Raw genomic sequence first — 18112 nt, 5'->3', positions numbered from 1 at the left:
CACCAACCAGAGCCCAGGAGGTCTCACTTGAACTTAAGGAGAATCTTCTTTGTGTGAGGGAGCTGGAGCGCTGGAGCAGGCTGCACAGAGAGGCTGTGGATTCTTTTTCTCTGGAGACTTGCAAAACCCACCTGGGCTTTGGGATCCTGAGCAATCTGATGCAGCAGAACTTGTGTTATCAGAGGGGTTGGACTGGATGATCTCAGATCCCAGTGGTGTCAGGTTGATGGTTGGACTTGATCTTAAAGGTGCAAGACAAGAAAACCTGAGTTTCAGAGTTCAGATTTTTTCCCTTTAAAGGAACCAGGGGCTCTCTGGGAGCCTTTGTGCACATACACAGGAACAAGGTGCACGAACCTGTCAGCCTTGACAAATCCCATGGGCAAAGGCTGGGGAAATGGTGGGAAGCCCTGGCCATCGGAAATGCTCTTAAGGATGGGGTGCTGCCATTTGCTTTTGGCCACGAGCTGGGGCTGTGCAATGTCTTCTTCTGGCAGAACAAGAACAGCTTGAAAGATCTGCAGTGCCTGGCTTCTGTGCCCAGCTCTGTGGCTCTGGAGATACAGATTCTATTTCTGCCTCAGCCATCTGACCCAGATATCTTTGGGCCATTTCATCCACGGTTTAAAATGAGGTGCAGGCAGAGCTGAGGAAGGAAATTAGAGACCCAACCTGTATTGTTTTATTTTTAAAAGCTCATTCTCCCTTCTCTGTCTGCTGAGCTGGGGTCCAGGCAGGTAAGCAATGGAGATGTATGTATGAGGCAGAGAGATGCTTTCTGTTTGTATTACTCATTTCATCCCTCCTCAGCTCCCTTGTCAGCTGGTGATGTGTTCAGTGACTCTCAGGAGAACAGCAGATATTGGGGATGTCTGTAAATGTACAACAGCAATTGTTGGAGGAGCTACTCCATGTCTGGAGCCCTCAGCCCCGTGGTAATCTGACACAGACCTCATGGCCTTGTTCTGCTTTGTGAGTAGCTGGGCTGCTTCTGTGGTTTTAATTGTGAGATGCTTTCTTCTCCTGGAGAAAGGTCTTTGTTAAACACGTGCCATCCACAAGCACACTTGAAGGCTTTCAGTGGTTCACCAATCTTCCAGCACAGGAATGTGTTTTTTCCTTCTTTCTGCCTTTGTTTGGGTTGGATCTGGAGGGCTTGCTTTGGGTTTCGCTTACTCACAACTGAAGCAAACCCCTGGTGATGCTGGTGAGCACTGCTTTGGGGAAAGGTGGAAGTGAAGGCTAAGCAAGGATGCTAGCAACAGAGCTGAGATATACAGCAAGAGCTGTATGAGTAGATCCAGCAATCAGCAGATGGGACTGCAGGTGATGTGTTTGTAAGTGCAATACATTCCTGCTATTGTCTGCGCCTTTGTTTGCAAAACATCCTGTGCTATTTGGGGTGCCCTTTCCTTCTTTCCCTGCACAGTCACATTGCTGGGTGACACCTCAGGACGTGGCTGCTCTATGCACAAGGGTTGCTTTGTGCGTGAGGAGCAGGCTCCCCAGTCTGTAACACCGCACATGTCAGAACAGCCCTTGGCAGGCACGTTCCACTGAATCCCAGCTCCTCAGCATTAAAGCAAGACCCTTCATTTTAATCATTAGAGAATGAATCCAGTGCTAATAGCACTTAATTGTTTCACTAGAATGCTCTCCGTTGGTTTTGGCAGCTGCAATGAAAACAACTCCAAACAGCATCAAAGGAGCTCATCCACACAGCATGCGGGGCAGAGCGCTTCGCTCCGCACCGCCGTGCTCACATCCGCACATCCCCTCGCTCCGCAGACGCTGCTGTAATCCTCTCCTGTCTCAGGCTATGATCTGGGGAGGTCTGACGGGTAAAAGCAAAAGGAATAAAATAGGCACAGAAAATCTCGGTCCTTGCCCTTGCAAATAGCAGCCCGATGGTGCCTCTGCTCCAGCCGTGCTCCTGTATTAGTCCTGACTCCTTGAAGCCTGCCCGCTCGTCTGGATTTGTATGCGACATCAAGCATACCTTTTCACATATGTTCTTTCCAGATTTTTTTTAACAGTTACTTAGCAGTTTATAGAAGGAAGTGAATGATCTCATCAAGCTGCTTAGAAATTAAAAAAAAATCTGTGCTTATTAATTATGCAGGATTAGTCTAATTATAATTCAGCAAATTAATTAGCGACAGAAGGTGTTCTGAAACATTGGAGTACATTTGCATGTTAAATGGAGAGGCTAGTCTGTAATATATGTAAATTTATGCATGGCTTCATAGTTTAATTTAAAAATTTGCAGCTGCATATGGTATGGGAGCAGGTGAAAAGTCAGTTTTAGTTTAATGATGCTAACAAACATTGGATGCTGTCCTGTCTTAGGGAAGGAATGTGCCGAGTGTGCCCCTGTCTGCCAATCTATAAATCTGTCACAGGAATATGATGTTCCAATGGCGCCCAGAGTCAAGGTCATCTGTGGCCAGACCCAGAAGTACAATAGGTGCAAATCCACCAACTGAGCAGACCTCAGAGAAGGGAGGGGCACCGGCTGCCGGGCTGTAAATTCGCCTCTTTAACAAATGACTGCGCGGTCGTTCAGACCAACCCAGCCGAGGGACAGGCTCCTGCCTCCAGGAGTGAGTGAGAGCTGTCTGCTGAGCAATATCCGCTCTGGCAGGTGTGAAAGAGGTGCCTAACCTTGGGTCTGTCTGCAGCGTTCGCATCAGCACAACTTTCTGATCTCTTGGAGTCACTGGAAAGTGATTACCAAGTTCTGCATTAACTGCAGGGTAGAGTTTTAATGTGCTGGCCTCTGCCATCTGGCAGCAACAGTAAAAAGCAGCAGAGCCAGCAGCAGCAGAGAGGCTGCTGGTGTAATTGGTGCTCACTGTTCAGCCTAGCATGGCTCAGCAGACAGATATTTGCTGAGAGCAGTGGGGTAAGAAGAGAGAGGAGTCAAAAGAGAAAGGAGTCACAGATCTCTCTGAGCATGGCAAATAAAAGAGTGGGGATCAGGTTCTGTGCCCTCTGAACACCTGTGTCAGGTCCTACCTTTTCTGGAATCCCCAGGATTTCAAAGTGGACCCTGAGTTCAGTTTGCACCTGATTAGAGCTGGAAGGACAAAGTGACACCACAGAAGGAATCAATGTGACTGGTGCTGCAGAGCATCCTTAGGCCCACGCCTGCGTGAGCTGGTCCCACACCAAGCTGGGCTGCAGGCCTGAGGCTGACAGAAGTGTCATGAAGAAGAATTTGGCTCTGCTTTCAAATCCTGCTCGTGTTGTGTTCAGGGGCACTGAGCTCTAAGAAATTTTTGTCACCTTTAAAGAGAACCAACAAAAAGTACAAACATGGAATGGTTCTTGGCTCAGGAGCAACTTGAGCTACTCTGTGAGGTAGAACACTTAATTTCTAGGTGCCTTGACTTCCCCACCAGCAAAATGTGGACAGAAGCCTTCCTTCCCTCCTGTCCTTTGTGTGTCTTTTCTCCAGGAACTATTTCACAACCTGGCTGTGCAATGCTTAGCAGAGTTGGAGCCTGTTGCTGCTGTAATAAACCAGAGAATATCACCTGAATGTCCTCTTCAACAGCCCAATCCTCTACTCGATTACCTTCTGCCTCTTGACTTTTGATTATGTTATGGCATTTGGTCCTGTGCCAAATAGCAGGAATGGTATGGATTTTGCAGGATAAATAAGCTTTTAGCCATTTTCTTATAGGTTACTGGAAAGTTTTGGTGTGGGAGGAAGAAGAAAAACCCAGAGGAAAAGGGAAGCTGCTCAGATTGCAGAGTCCTCCAAAGACTTTTTGGAGAACAATTGCAATTACCAAGGTGCTGTTAGTGTTGTGTTTCATTTTCAATCTGAACCCATAGAGTTCAATTATTATTTTCATTAATAGTGTCAGGTTTTCATCAGAGTGCACAAACAAGGAGGTTTTCCTTGGAGAGTTGTGTGGTTTTTTTTCCCCTAGCAAACGTGGCCATGCCAAATGGCTCCGTTCAGCACCAACAAATGATGGCCTGGGTGACTGGCAGTGTGCTCCCCGAGCCCTTGCTTCCTGGAAATGGGATCCCTTTGCAAGAGAGGAGAAACATTCACCAAATGAGGGTGAACTGCAGCTGGGAGGGGGGGGGGGGAATGGGGATGGGGTGGCTTGCTGCTGCTGCCCAGAGTGGGGCAGAATCTGGAGATGAAAATTGTGCAGAAGGTAGGAAATATAAGGACTGTAAATACCAGGTTTGCTGCTGGGGGGGTGGGGGTGGGGTAGGGTTTGGAGATCATTGTAGGTCTACACTCAGCTATTAGATGGAGGCAAAAAAAAAAGTGTCACAGAAATTTATGGAGAAGGATCCTTACTCCATCTCCTGTAGGTTTGCACACACCTTCACTCATCTCCCACCCAAGACTGAGGAATCCTCGTGTGTTGTCTGTTGTCCTCTGCACACAGAGGTGTGGAGCTGGAGAAAAGTCTTCTGAGATTGGTGTCCCATAACTGAAGAAATTCCTTTGAATTGAGGCAGGAGGATAGAGAAGCGTTTCTTGGTTTTCCCATCAGGAAACAAGGGTGGTGTTAGGGGCAGGAGTAGCAGGCATAATATTCAGGTCCATTTTTTGGTGTGGCTGGAGTCTATCAAACAAGTGACAAATGAACAACCAACTTCTCTTCTCCTGGCCTGCACTTGAGACCTCACCACATCATCTGACTCCTGCTGCCTCCTCTCCCAGCAAATCTCTGACAAACCCAGGAAAGTCTCCTGACCTACATATGTTGGTTTTCACATTTGTTAAACTGGGTTCACACTTCATGCACAGGAGTTTTGTGAAGATTAATTAGCTGCTGTTTGTGGGCTATCAGATCTCTGGAATATTGCAATAACCTCACTCACTCCTCACGCAGCGTGAGCTGCCCGCTCCTTGGCAATGCCTTTGTGCAGTGCCTGATCCCACACTGCCTGCAACGGCTGCAGAGGAGCAGCAAAGGTTCTCCTCAGCTTCCTGACAGTACACTCACTATTAGAACAAAGTTACTCCAGAGATAATATTCAGATTATAAAGAAGCCTTCTGCTGTGATAGTCATTAAAATCAAGACAATGATCTCAAATAAATGCAATTAATTGATTTTAAGCACTGACCTTCAAATGTGTGAGCAGGATCTGAGCAGAAGCTGTTGTGGATGTCTTTGCTCCAGCTAAACCATACTAAGATTAAATACACTGTGAGCTGCATGACTGTCACCACAGCAAGGGCCTGACTCCAACCAGCTCTGTCCAAGCTAGGGAAATCTGAGATCAGGGTCTCCCATCCTCTCCTCCCACCGCCCACCTGTGTCTTGGCGCAGTAGCCTCTGAGATGAGTGTGAGAATCCACCCTGCCCCACAATACAGCAGAGCAGAAGGCTCTACTCCACATACTCTCCTTTCAAAGGATAAAAGAGGCCACAGGTTTGAGCACAAGAAGCCAGTAAGACTCATTTGATAGAATATATTCACTCAGAGCAGCTCCTGAGGCAGGAGGTTCTGGAGGGTTTTCAGTTGAGGGTACAAAGAGGTGGACCAGCACCAGCACATTTCCCCTGCCGACCCCCAGTGCGAAGAGAGCCTGCAGCAGGATGTGAGCTCTCACCCTGCTCCGTGCACACAAAGTACCCAGAGAGCTCTAACTCGTAAATGAGAAGAAATGGCAGAGGTGGAAACTCAGTCTGCAAAATACACACCCAGAGAAAAGAAATATTTTAAGTATTTAAAAATGTTTGTGTGAGAGTTAAGGCAAAAAGGAATGGTTCACGTGAAAAACGCTCACTGGAAAGATGAATTTTGTGCAGTCATTTTACATGATGCTACCAAGGGCTTTTCTCTGGCTTCAGTTGCCAGGAGGTTTGCGAAGGGTTTTGTTTGCTCGAGCAACATAGAAATGGATCAGGTCCTTTGATGTTTCTTTGTGTGCTTGGGGCAGAAGGAAGAGAAATACCCCAGGAAGAGGTGCAAAGAAAGTGGGAGAAGGGAGAGCGGCTTTCTGCCTTATTGTCTGGCGCTAGGGCTGTTCTGGCTGTTGTTGGTAAACCCTAGGAAATATCCATCTTTCTCCTTTAAAGTTCTAATTCAAGGCATGAATGTGTGAGTTCTGAAGGGACTTTGGGACTGCGGTAAAAAATGGTTGTCATAGTAACAGAAAGGGAAATCGGCCTGGCTCACCTGGGACTTTAACTTACTGCAAAAGCCGGGTGGTTTTTTTTTTAAGGAAAGCACTCAGCAAGAGAAATAAATAAATAACTTCTTCTTTGTGTTCTACAGCAAGCCTTCAACTATTTATTTTTGCTTCCATTCAAATATTTTCCCTTTCAAATCTATTTAAAAGTCTCTGGTCCCTTTTAATTTCAAGTGTCGCAGCTCAGCCCAAATGCAGCGAACCACGGAAAATATTTCTGCTTGTGACGGGGGATGCCAGAAGGGTTTTCTGTCTTCTGACTTCTGAAGCTGTGCTTCTGTTGTTGTTAATCCAACAGCTCTGATTCTGCCTCTAGTTTCTTTACCTCTGAATGGTAAATTAAGTCAGATTAACCAGGTAACAAAGAGAGGGATCCTCTCCTCCCTTCGTGTGACACAAAAAACCTGCCTAATATTTCTGCCCTGCAGTCCCGGTGCTGTGGTGCCCAGTGCTGGGTAAGCCAATCGAGCACACTGGAGACTCCGCTTGTGCCGGTGACAGGCTGAACCCTCCCCTGAATAATGACACATAAAGATAGGCATCTGTGACAGGGCAAAGGTAATTGGCAGGAGAACTTTGTAGGATGTTAATAGGTTTATCTGCTTGGACAGCAGGAGCTGTCATGTATCACTTCAGGTTGTGTTTTTGTTATCCTCTCTCACTCTATCTAAGTTTATAATCCGGGCTGGTGGCAGCTCTTCTGCTTTGCTTTAGTTACTGAAATCTTAGTAACTAAAAACATCACCATGATGAAACCTCACCAGAGCCACATTTGCTCCTGCTTTTTAGTACACTCGGAGTGGTTTCAAGCCTTATCTGCTTCACAGTTACCTTGGGTTTGTAGCTTTCACCATAAAACCCTTCTCTCTGGTTTCATGGAAAATCCCTCCACACAGTCAAGGAAAGCCCTGGCATGACAGAGTGGGTAAAGAAAGAGCCTGGAACCGTGCAGCCCAACAGGCAGTGAGGGAAGGGGCATCAGTGGGAGCAGACACAGTGAGTGGCAGCAGCGAGCAGCCCAGCCCAAGCCTTGCCTGCTTCTTTCCCCTTCTCTTTGTCAGTTTCTTTGGTTCTGTTTTGTTACATTCTCCCAGCCCTGCTCTGTTGCTAAATCCCTAGGATGTGGACCTGCAAAGAGAAATCCCAGCACTGGTTTGTTCCATTCCATGGCAGTGACTTGGCTCTTTTGTCTTTCCAGGTTCTTCTTAAAATTTTTTCTCAAGTGCAATCAGAATTGCTTGAAAACAGCAGGAAACCCAAGAGATATGAGACGGTTCCAGGTAAGTCTTACAAGGCTCAGCATTAACCTTTTGCCTTTTCTCTTCTTCTCCGTTTCCCTCCCCTCTCTCCTGCACAGCCCGTTACAAACATGATGACAGTGTATGCTAAACCAGATCAGAGATTGTTCAAGTTTCCCCCCATCTGTGTGTTTAAACCTTTCCCCCCTTTTTCCCACTCTGAATCCCCAAGGGGAAGTGCTGTACTGTACCAAGCAGCAGTGGATATTTGATGTGACACCCTCGGGCAGAGCACTCCCACACGCAGCTGCCCACAGCAGGGATCCTGCTCCTGAGCCTCAGATGCCTCCAAATTGCTCCGAGTGGCTCCAACCGTGGTGCACAAGCAGCCTCCTCAGCCCCTCTCCACTCCCTGTCTCTTCCCTTTCTTTTGTCTTTTAACACTCTCATGCCCTCCCCTTCAGTTTATTTACACACACACACACAAAAAGAGGCAGCCAAAATCGTGAAGGTCACTTTAAGAGCTCATGCAGCAAAGCAACAAGGCCCAGGGGACACTGACCCAGCTGCTTTGCAGTGAAATCTGCCACTGGTTTCATCATAGCTGTGGCTGATGTATTGTGAGTACCAGCTAATAAAAACACAGGAGGAGAAGTGTGTCACTGGTGAGGAGGAAGGCAGGCACAGGCTCCCCCTTTCATACCCTCACCACTAAGCAGCTCTCTTGGTTTTACCTGGAGCTCAAGCCACACAAAAATGTCCAGGGAGTGTGGAAGGCTTTCACAGCTTGGAGGTGCTGCCTCTGTGTGGCATGGAAGGTGGCACAGCACAGAACGCTGGGGAAAAGTGATGCTGGAATGAGCTCTGGGGCAGCTGGGGGTGAGGTAGCATGGGACAGTAGGAGGGACACAGGATGGCAAGTCAGAGGGTTGGACTGATTCGCTGGGTGACCTTTGACCGTTGTCTCTGTCTTTTAGCACCTCTCCAGAGTTCATCTTAGTTTCATAGTTTCATAGTTTCATTCAGGGTTGGAAGGGACCACAAGGATCATCTAGTTCCAACCCCCCTGCCATGGGCAGGGACACCCAACACTAGATCAGGCTGCCCAGAGCCTCATCCAGCCTGCTCTTAAACACCCCCAGGGATGGGGCCTCGACCACCTCCCTGGACAACCCATTCCAGGGAGGTGGTCGAGTTGTCTTGGGACAACATCTTGGAAAAGCTTTTGAGCTCTTCCTTATGGAGGTGTTTGATATGGCTCCTGCATGCTTTGCCAGCCAGAGTTTTTAAACCCTACCCATGAAACCCAGGACTGGCCTCAGAAAGGCTGTCACTGCTTGTTGCCATTGTTACTGCATTTTCACTGTGCCACATCCCTGATGCAAAGAGGATTTTGGCTCCCTGAGGGATGTGTGGTTTCCTTGTGGCCCCACAAGCCTTGCAGCGGGAAGGTGACATCCTTTGGTTTGGCAGTTTGTGCTTCATGACTTGCATCACTTTCCTCATTTATAAATGAAGTGAAAGCTCCACAGGAGCTTACAGAGTTGTTTAAAACTTTCCACCAAAACATGTTTTCACAGACAAGTGATTTATTTTGTCGACTTTTAGTGGCAATGACAAATTCACAGGAGGTAGATTTTTATATGTAGAAAAAGTTCAAGTTTTAAGAGAAAGGCTGCAATGCAGAAGCTGCTGAGAGCTCCCCAGATCGGAAAGACATGCAGGCCAGTTATGGAAGTTAGGAATGCTTTGGGTTGAGCAGAAATAAGTGTAAAGAAAAATTCCTGACCAACTCCATTTTTTTCACTGGTGGTTTGAAGAGGCTGCAGTGACTTCTTCAGTCTGTGTTTTTCCAGATGATAAGAGAGGAGACAAAGGAGCTGCTCGCTGATAGGAAACCTGCCCTGCTTTCTTTTCCTTCCATAAAGAAAACACACCAATTAGGGATCATCTGCCCAGCATGTGAAAAACAGGGAATAAAGGAAAATTCAGTTTGTAGCTTGTGAAGAGATCTTGTTAGGTCCTGGAGCTGGCTGTAGCAGCCAGCTGCACAGTGGCAGAGCCATGAAGAGAGCCTCCTTGGGTTGGGAGTTTGTAAGAAACTTCACACAAGGGGACCCCGATTGGTGCCTGGGGATCCCAGCACTGCTACACTGCAAGGGATGCACATGGAAAACCTGGATCCAAAGACACCCAAGCCCCGCAGCTTCAGCCCTGATTTCAGTCTGATGCTCCCTGCCCTCTCGCTGTGGCAAGTGAAACCAAAACCCTAGGTTGTGGTCAGTGCTGAACTGCAGGCAGATTTGGGATCTAATTTTTTGGGCAGCAATCTCTCTCTGGTATCAGCCATGTCCTTTGTTCTGCCTCATTATCCCCACACCCAAACTGGTGATGTTACAGAGCCTGCATAGCTTTGTGTTTCCAGTGAGGCATTGGCCAGAGAAATGGAAGTAGGTCTGCAGCACCCCCATGGTCATGCTGGGACAGCTCTGCCTGCAGCCAATCCACCCAGTACAGCCTTGCTTTTCATCTTTGTACCAAAATCAGCAGTTTATTGGAGAAGAAAATGAGCTGAGACAGACTCCTCATCTGGGTGTTCTGTTGTACACCAGGCCAGGCCAGGCCGAGCCAAGTGAAACTCTCTGACTGTGCTTTACTTAAACTCCTTCTGCACTTTTGGTCCATAGGAGTTCAGACCCTTTGAGGTTCACTGTGAGACTGAAGTTCAAACTCCAAAATGAATCAGGATCAGACAAAGCCACTGAGCTTACCTCACTTTGTGTCAAAACCAAAGACGTTGCTGAGGCTTTTTTTTCGGCATCACAAAAATGAAGCCTTTGAGACCCGAACTGCTAAGTGCTTGAGGTTTGGAGGGAGAGCAGGACCTGCATCCAGGCTGCTTCAAAGCTGGATGCCTCGGCTGATGGGCTTTGTTCTGGGCTGCAGCGGTCATTATGTGACAACAACGCAGAAAGTAGCTCAGTTGCTAGAATTTTACACACTGGGAGTGAAAAAAAAAGCTCTCAGGGCCAAAGGCAATTAGCCAGGAGGAGCAGGAAAGACAATGAGCACAGAGAGCTTGTTTACTGCCTGCCTTGCTGCTTCTGAGGGTAGCAAGAACTTCTCTGAGCGCCACCAAAGTTCAGAGTAGCTTTGAACAATCCACTGCCTCTGCTCCTGGAACCTCCTTTTTTTTGGGGGGGGCTTTTTGTTTTTGTGTTTAGATTTGACCAAATACTTTTTTACCTGCTGCTTGTTGTGTGCTGTCTGCTAGCTGCCCTCAAGGTCAGGAGCGGGGAAAACAAAGCAGATAACTCTCAGTATCAGTGATGTGCTTGCACGCTGTCAGCACGTTCATTTTCACTTGAATTGTGAAGATTTACACCAAAGAAAGTAATGAATGTGCAGAATGATCAGGTCTGAAAGGACAGCTGCTCATCCTGCCAGCACAGGAAGATGTGGGCAGAGTAGAAGCAGGGCCAAAGAGCACAGTGCAGGAGGGTGCTTTATGCCCTGTACAATTAATTCATGATGCTTTATTCTTGGGTTGCATTTAAAACCTTTATTGTTTTTTTCCTAATAAATCATTTGTACAGCTGTTTTTATCAGGGCCTTGCTCTCCCTCCAACCCATTCAACTTGCCTTGTGCAAACAGATTTCTGCTCTGCTGCATGTCTTTGAATTGGTACATTTCCTGCAAACCCAAAGGCGTTCCTTCTCCTGGAGCAGTGCTTGCCACATCTCCAGGACACACTAAGATACTTTAAAAATGGTGATTAAAAAAACCCAACCACAAACAAGCAAGAGAAGAGAGAAGTCTTATACCAAAATTCTTTCTGAAACCTCTCCTGAGCCCTGCCACTCAAAGGCTCTGGTCAAAGACCATCTCTGCACTGTAATGGAGATGGAATGAAAGCCCAGAACTCAGGTTTTGTTGTTGAGACACAAGCAGGAGACATGGAAATAGTGCTGCACAATGCATCTCTGAGCTCTTCAGCATGCAGGAATGGTTACTCATGCCTGGAAACAGGTCAAGTTAATGCTTCTGATTAGAGATGGGTGTGAAGCTGCACAGTTTGGGCTGGGCTTGGCTGATGACCAAAGTTCCAGGGCGTTGGGATCCAGACTGAGCCCAGCCTCGGCCTCACGTCTAGATCTGTCAGGAGATGTGGATGTTTCATAGTGGAGTTACAATGTATTAAATGTTAGATTTTACTTATATCACACTCCTGAGAAGGAGGGGAGTGGAAAGAAACAGGGATGGAAAGGTCACATTAGTGCTGCATTGTAAATGTGACACAGCCTCAGATGCCTGCAGAGGTGGAGGCTTTTGGAGTCTAATTCTTCTGTTTGGAGAGCAGCAGCAGCAGCAGCTGCTTGGTGAGCACATTGGCAGCTTGAAGTGTGCTGTGGTGTTAAGTAGAGCTTCAAAAGTACAATCTCTTCAATTCTTTAAAATCAAAGACCAAATGTTTTCTACTGTTGAAAAAGTTGTTAGGCCCCAAAAGGTAAAAGGTGAGGGACGAATACCACAGTGTTTACTCCCCAGTAGTAACATAGTTGTATTGCAAGTCAGTGTCCTTTCCTTCCTTGTTTCTGAGAAGTAGCAGCAGTGAGGGGGAAGAAATGGTCTGAAAGAGAGGCACAAGAGCAGAGATTTATTGAAGGATGAGAGCAGACTCCAGGGGCCTCCAGGTCAAAGCAGTGCAATTAGCATCATATCATCTGGCTCTGCCCCACCATCCCTGCACCCAGCCCAGAGCCAGGGGCCAGACCCTCACCAGCCAAGATACCACCCAGAGGAGCTCAGCCCCAGCAAGGAGCCCCAGCCAGCACCCCTGGATGGGATTGGGGCAGTCATCAATCATTGCCTTAACAAACCAGGGGGGGGTCCACCAGGCCCCTCAGCCTTTGTGGTCACCATCACCCAGTGTGCAGCATGGGCACTCACCAGGGAGGAGAGGAGGATCCTCAGCCCAGCTTGGGGCTGCTGCCCTTCCTGGTGCCATTAAATAGGGGAGTGGGTGGGGAAGGCCAAGTGGCCACACCTGGAGTGGGAGGAGAGTCCAATAGAGCCCAGGTGCTCTGGGTTTGAGGGGGAAAAGAGGGAAAATGGGGTGGGTGAGGGACTTTGAGGGTGTCAGGTGATGATGGGACTGGGGGGAATGGAAAAGGAAAATAGAAATGGGTAGATTCAGATTGGATGTTAGGAGGAAATTCTTCCCAGCAAGAGAGATTGGCCACTGGAAGGTGCTGCCCAGGGAGGTGGTGGAGTCACTGTCCCTGGAGGTGTTTAAGAAGAGACTGGAAGAGGCACTTAGTGCCATGGTTGGGTTGATTAGATGGTGCTGGGTGATAGGTTGGACTCAGTGACCTTGAAGGTCTTTTCCAGTGTGGTTAATTCTGTGATTCTGTCTGCCTATGGCTACAGCAGGGAAAGAGAATCTTCCTAGATCCGATGGTGATGACTGCCCAAATACATCTGCAGATGGAGCAGCATGTCCTTGTGAATGTAACTGAAGCAAATGTTGATGAGTTATCAATTAAAATACTTCTGAGTAAAGATTTTTCAGTGGAAAACTGACAGAGAAGTGTGGTGAAATCAGCTTTTCACACCCTGCTGCTGCTATCTGAGCTCAGCTGATCTGCAAATCTGAGCTTGCACAGGCAGGGTTGTTGCTGTCAGTGCTGTGTTCCCAGTGAGTGATTCTCCCAGGAACTGAACCAAAAACCCCTGATACCCTCCATTTAATGAGGACTTCTCCTAGAGAACTTGCTTGAAGCCCAGTGATACTTAATGGTAACGACCGGTGTGTAATGGGGGACAATAATTCTCTGGAATGAAGATGAGGCACTTCAGCTCAAATGCTTCAGCTGAGACCTGGTGCTAATGCATCAGACTCCTGTTGACTGGGAATTCTGCTTCCTCCAGCAACACACTGATTAAACATCCTGCAGAGCATGGCTGAGGCTGGGACAAGGCACCAGAGCTACAGTGCTAACAACGCTCAGCTTTGAACCAACCTGCTTTTTTAGAAGCAAAAAGAGAAAGGTCAGCAGCTGCCCTCTGTTTTCAGCAGAAATCAGGATGTGGAAGGTTTCCTGGCAGGTATTCTCCCTCTAGGTGCTCTAGGGAGAAAGAGAAAGGAAAATAACAAGGTGTGTCCCTGGGGAGATTTCCTTCCTGACCTCAGAGTGGCTGGATCAGTTCCTCATCAGGCGTGTGAGCAAAGCTGGCTGTGTTTGACAATTCACCCAGCCTCTGATGTGAGGCACTGCAGGATCTCTGTCATCCAGGAGGAGGAAGAGTGGGTGAGAGTGGTGGGATAATACTGTGAGTTAGGAGTGTAGACTGTGGGAAGCAGAAAGGGATGGCAAGGACACAACATAACTGGTCAAAATTCAAATCCTTTTCAGGCTTATGGTGAAAGAAAGTGCCTGAGACCCCCAGGTCAGGTCTGGGCAGGGACAGGAGTCAGCCAGCTGTTGTTGGAGGTGAACATCACATGGGCTGCTGTTGTGGCAGACTGAGCTTTCAGCAGTCTGGAGCCGTTACAGGGTGGGAGATTTCTGCAGCAGATAGTGACTGACCCAACCCAAGGTGACCTTATTTGGATCCTGTATGAGTAAAGGCAGGAGTGACTGGAAGTGCAGAAAGAAAAACACTCGAAGAGCTAAATGTGCTCAATCTGAAGAGCAAAAAGCCACTGTGACAGGAGCTCCAGAGCTGTGCATTGCCTGTTAGAAATGAGATGCCACTGTCTCAGGCAGGCTTTGCCAGCAGAAGGAAGGATGTGTTTGTACCTTTGTCCCCCACTGATTTCTTGTTGGAAATGCAATTCACTGCTTTAGCTGCCTTCAAAAGAGATGAAAATGAAACTGGAACAGGTGCAGGAAAGGGTCATTAAGGTGACTGGGGAGTGGATAAGAGCTTGGCTCAGATGCTTTAGTGACATGAACTGAGAAGGGATGAAGCTGCTGTCTGAAAATGTCCTAGGGTAGATCAGAATGGGGAATAATAATCTGAAAAGTAGTGTTAAGTAAGCACTGAGAAGGAATAAATGTAGACTGTAAAGCACAAATCCTCTAACCATCAGGACAAGAGGATTCCAAAGGGAGAAGCTTGGAATGGCTGAAGACAATTTATCAGAGTAGCTGCAGGGCTTGGAGGCTGGGTGGCAGTGATCCAGGAGTTATCTCCTATCCCTGCTCCCCTATAATCTGAGGAGGCTTCGTTCCTCAGCTGAAGCCCTTGTGCTTGGCTTTTTCTCTCAGGGTCCCAGGGAGGTTTTCCCAAGGAATTCAATGGGAGCTTGGAGCAGTGAGAGGCTCTGGTGCTTTCCACTTTGTTTATCTTATCCCTAACCCAGCTCTGAAGCAAACAAACTCTGTTCTCACATCCACTCCTGTGTTACTCGCTCACCCAAAATGCCTCCTCGACATCAGTGGGAGCCCTGTCCAAGTGAAGACAGCAGGCTGAAGCTTGACATCTTTGCTTCCACCCAGCTGGAGAATCATAATCATGATGATAATTTTAAAAGTCCTCATAGCAGTTATCCTCTTGAAAAGTTAAAACAACATGGTGCTGGGACTAGAGAGTTAGAAGGGAAAGTGCATCAGGAATGCAATATTGTTTCCAGATGTACCATGTCATAAAGAATTTTTTCCACACTTGGAATGGTAACAGGAATTTTTTGAGAGAGATCATTTACACAGTGATGAGATCTGTTACATGTAAGTGAATGCCTGTATGCCTGGAATGCTTGTACCATCTGGCTAAAGAGGTGTCCACGAGCGCTACAGCTTGGGGATGCATGCTGATAGCTATTGACTTGCCTGCCTGTGGTTTGGAGAGGAGCCTCTCCTGGAGCACAGAGAGCCTGACACAATGTAGAGATGGGGGAGGAAAAATTGTGGTACCCAGGTGAAGGTTTGCAAAGACATTCAGCACTTGGAACTGTGCAGGGGAGGGAAAGTGCAGCTGGCAGGGCCTGGGTTTGATGTGCTGGATGTGGTGGTGGTGGTGAAGCCTCACTGTGGCTCTTGAGCAGGGATTGAGCTGCAGAAACACCTGGGAAGCAGAAAAGGTGTGGAGACCCAGCACAGGCATGGCTGCAGCGCTGCTGGGGAGCCAGTGTCTGCCGCTTCGTAACTGCTAACGAGAGCCTTGCAGGTCTGAGGAGAGAATCTTAAGCACTGCCAAAAACTCCACATGGAAGCCAGGAACTCCCTCACTGTTCCCAGTGATGGAACCTGCATGTGGATGGATGAAGGAATATCACATTTCCCTGCCTGTTCCTGGCTGCCCTCTGAAACTCCAACAGAGAGGAGGGTTGGATCCAGCTGTTCTGTGGCACACAATGCTTAGTCTTTATGCTGTGCCAGATTTGGTCCTCAGCAACACTTACAGAGCCCATGGTCTACCCAACAGGTTTTGATGTTCTCAGGTCAGTCCCTCAGGATTACACTGCGCACGAGCTACTGATTTTAGGTACAAACTCATCACGAACAGACAGAGAAGCCAAATAATGATACAGAAGAAGTGCCCTCAGATCAGGTAAAGACAACCACACCATTCCCATTTCCCAGTGTTGTGGACCAGTCTGAGGTGTAATCCTCCCGGGCAGTTTGCACATAACCTTTCATCAGCACTAAACAGCGGTTTGAGGCTGAGAGACCTGAAGTGTTTTATGATGTTGGGAGAGCAAGTGTTGCTGCTAAATGTGCTCAGAAGGCTAGTGGCAAAAATGCCTAGAAATGGTTAACAAGGTAATGGTAAGAAACGTTGACCTTGATTTGTTTAGCTAAGATGTAAAGATTTTTGAAGGTCAAAGGTGTTCTTGTGTAGTGATTTGGAGTCTAACTGTGTCTGACCCTCTAACATTAAGCTGCTGTGGCCTGCAGTTTTGAAGAGTGAAGCAAACCAGGGGGAAAGAGAGAAGGGGGAGAGAACAGGAAATGGAGTGAGGTGTTTCAGGAAGTTGTCAGGAGTTGACTGATTGATTCCAGATGGAAAGGGTCACCCGTCATGACCCAGGAAATACTCACTGGGGAAAGCAGTTGGCTTGTGAAAGGGAAGGGCCTGGGAGTTAGAGACCATAGTGGAATGCACATTCCTCTTCCTTTTACCCATAAAACATTGGTTTTAATCTTCAGTACCAAACAATTGGGTTGTCATCATCATCAGGCAAGAGGCAGCAAAGGGAAGAAGCTCAGCAATAATCTCACAAGTGCTCACTCCTCATGGCTGGTACGAGTTGGGTAGCAGTGGTGCAGCAAGGAGGACAAAGACCTGTGCTGAAGTGCAGCAGGAACCTGGAGATAACTGCAACGAGGCCCAAAACCTGGAGAATGTTCTGCTCCAGACCTGAATGTTGCATTTTGTCCTGCCCCTCAGAATGCTGCCTTCATTTATCCCAGGTCCCAGCCTGTGAAACGCCAAGTGGCTTTCACCCCCCTCAGGGAGGGGAGGCTGCTCAGTGCTCTTCTTCCAGCAGAGGATTCTTGCTTGCCTTTGCTTGTGCTGCAGCCCTTACTGAAGTGTGCAACATTCCAGCTGAGTGGCTGTCGAAGCAGGGCAGGAGTGTGTGCATGAAGCCTGCCTGCATGATAGAGATCTCATGCTGAGAGCTCTGGGGGGGTTTGTCACACAGGTACCGAGTGTGAGCTCAGATGTGCTCCTGCAGCCAACTCTATCGATGCCTCCACTTTATTTACATTTGGTTACAATTTAAAGACTTGTCGTAAATATTTCAGGCACTGGAATAATTCAGGTCTATTCCCCTGCTGCCAAAGTGTGCTCTGTGCTGGCCAGTGAGAGATTAAAATTTATTTCCATTGTTTAAGGGAAAATAATGAAGTGCATCTGAGCGGGTTCAGCGATGTCAGGACGGGACGGGAGCCTCCCTCCACCCAAATGTGCAATGATGAAATCAGTTGGCACACAACAGCAACACATTTTGTGACAGGAATGCTTGAGAAGTAGAAGAGTACAGCATGACAGGAGCCTTTTGGAATGAATTAAACTTGTCTGAAGAAAGAAAGTATTCTTGAGGCTAGGCAGGGCTTCTCCTCTCCAGGCTGAATATCGTTTTATCAGCAATTAGAGCCTGACATGGCCTTACCTGTGACAGCTGCATCTGTGCAAATTCATGGACACATCCAGGGTCAGATCCTCAGCGAGCTGCTGTAGCTGTGTGGCAGCTGAAGGGGGTTAGGCTGATTTACACCAGCCTCGAAGTTTCAACAAACTACATCTTCTTTCAGCAGTTAAAACAGTTTGCTCTTTCTCTCCCTTAAACTGTTGTTGTCTATAAATGTGTTGCACATATTTCTGGATTTGTAGGCCCTTTGGATGTTGCAGAGGGAAGGCTGAGTTGGATGCATTGCCATAGGCAACTGCTCTCTCTACGAATTCCTGTGCTGTTGGAGCACAGCAACACAGGTCCTGCGGGCTGAGGTTTGAAAACTGCTGCTTGATTTGGGGTCCTCAGGCTGAGATGATTGTCAAGAGGCACCAGGCATGCATGTGTCAAAGCCCAGACACGATGCTGGGTACTGTTCTCATGTTGTAGGAGTTTCCATTTGGCTCAGTCAGCGGAGACCTGTATTTCTGGAGCAGATGCAGATATATTTGCGTGGAGAGCAGATGGTTCTGAACCTGCCTGTCTGTTTCAGAGGGCAAATTGCTGTGGCGCT

General features: G+C 47.8%; 1 protein-coding gene across 1 annotated transcript in view; it reads left to right on the top strand.

Moving 5' to 3' along the window:
* Positions 1-18112, top strand: part of EBF2 (EBF transcription factor 2) — a 100792-nt gene that overhangs the window by 67436 nt on the left and 15244 nt on the right. Inside the window, exon 7 of the mRNA XM_068156804.1 lies at positions 7375-7456. Within this exon, the coding sequence (XP_068012905.1) occupies positions 7375-7456 (82 nt within the window). The remainder of the gene's footprint in view (positions 1-7374; positions 7457-18112) is intronic.

Source organism: Melanerpes formicivorus, unplaced genomic scaffold, assembly GCF_026170545.1.
Source record: "Melanerpes formicivorus ecotype bairdi unplaced genomic scaffold, bMelFor1.0.p_v2 SCAF_34, whole genome shotgun sequence".
Classification (NCBI taxonomy): Eukaryota; Metazoa; Chordata; class Aves; order Piciformes; family Picidae; genus Melanerpes; species Melanerpes formicivorus.
The sequence above is the reverse complement of the archived record's forward strand: the minus strand, read 5'-3'. Positions and strand labels throughout refer to the sequence as shown.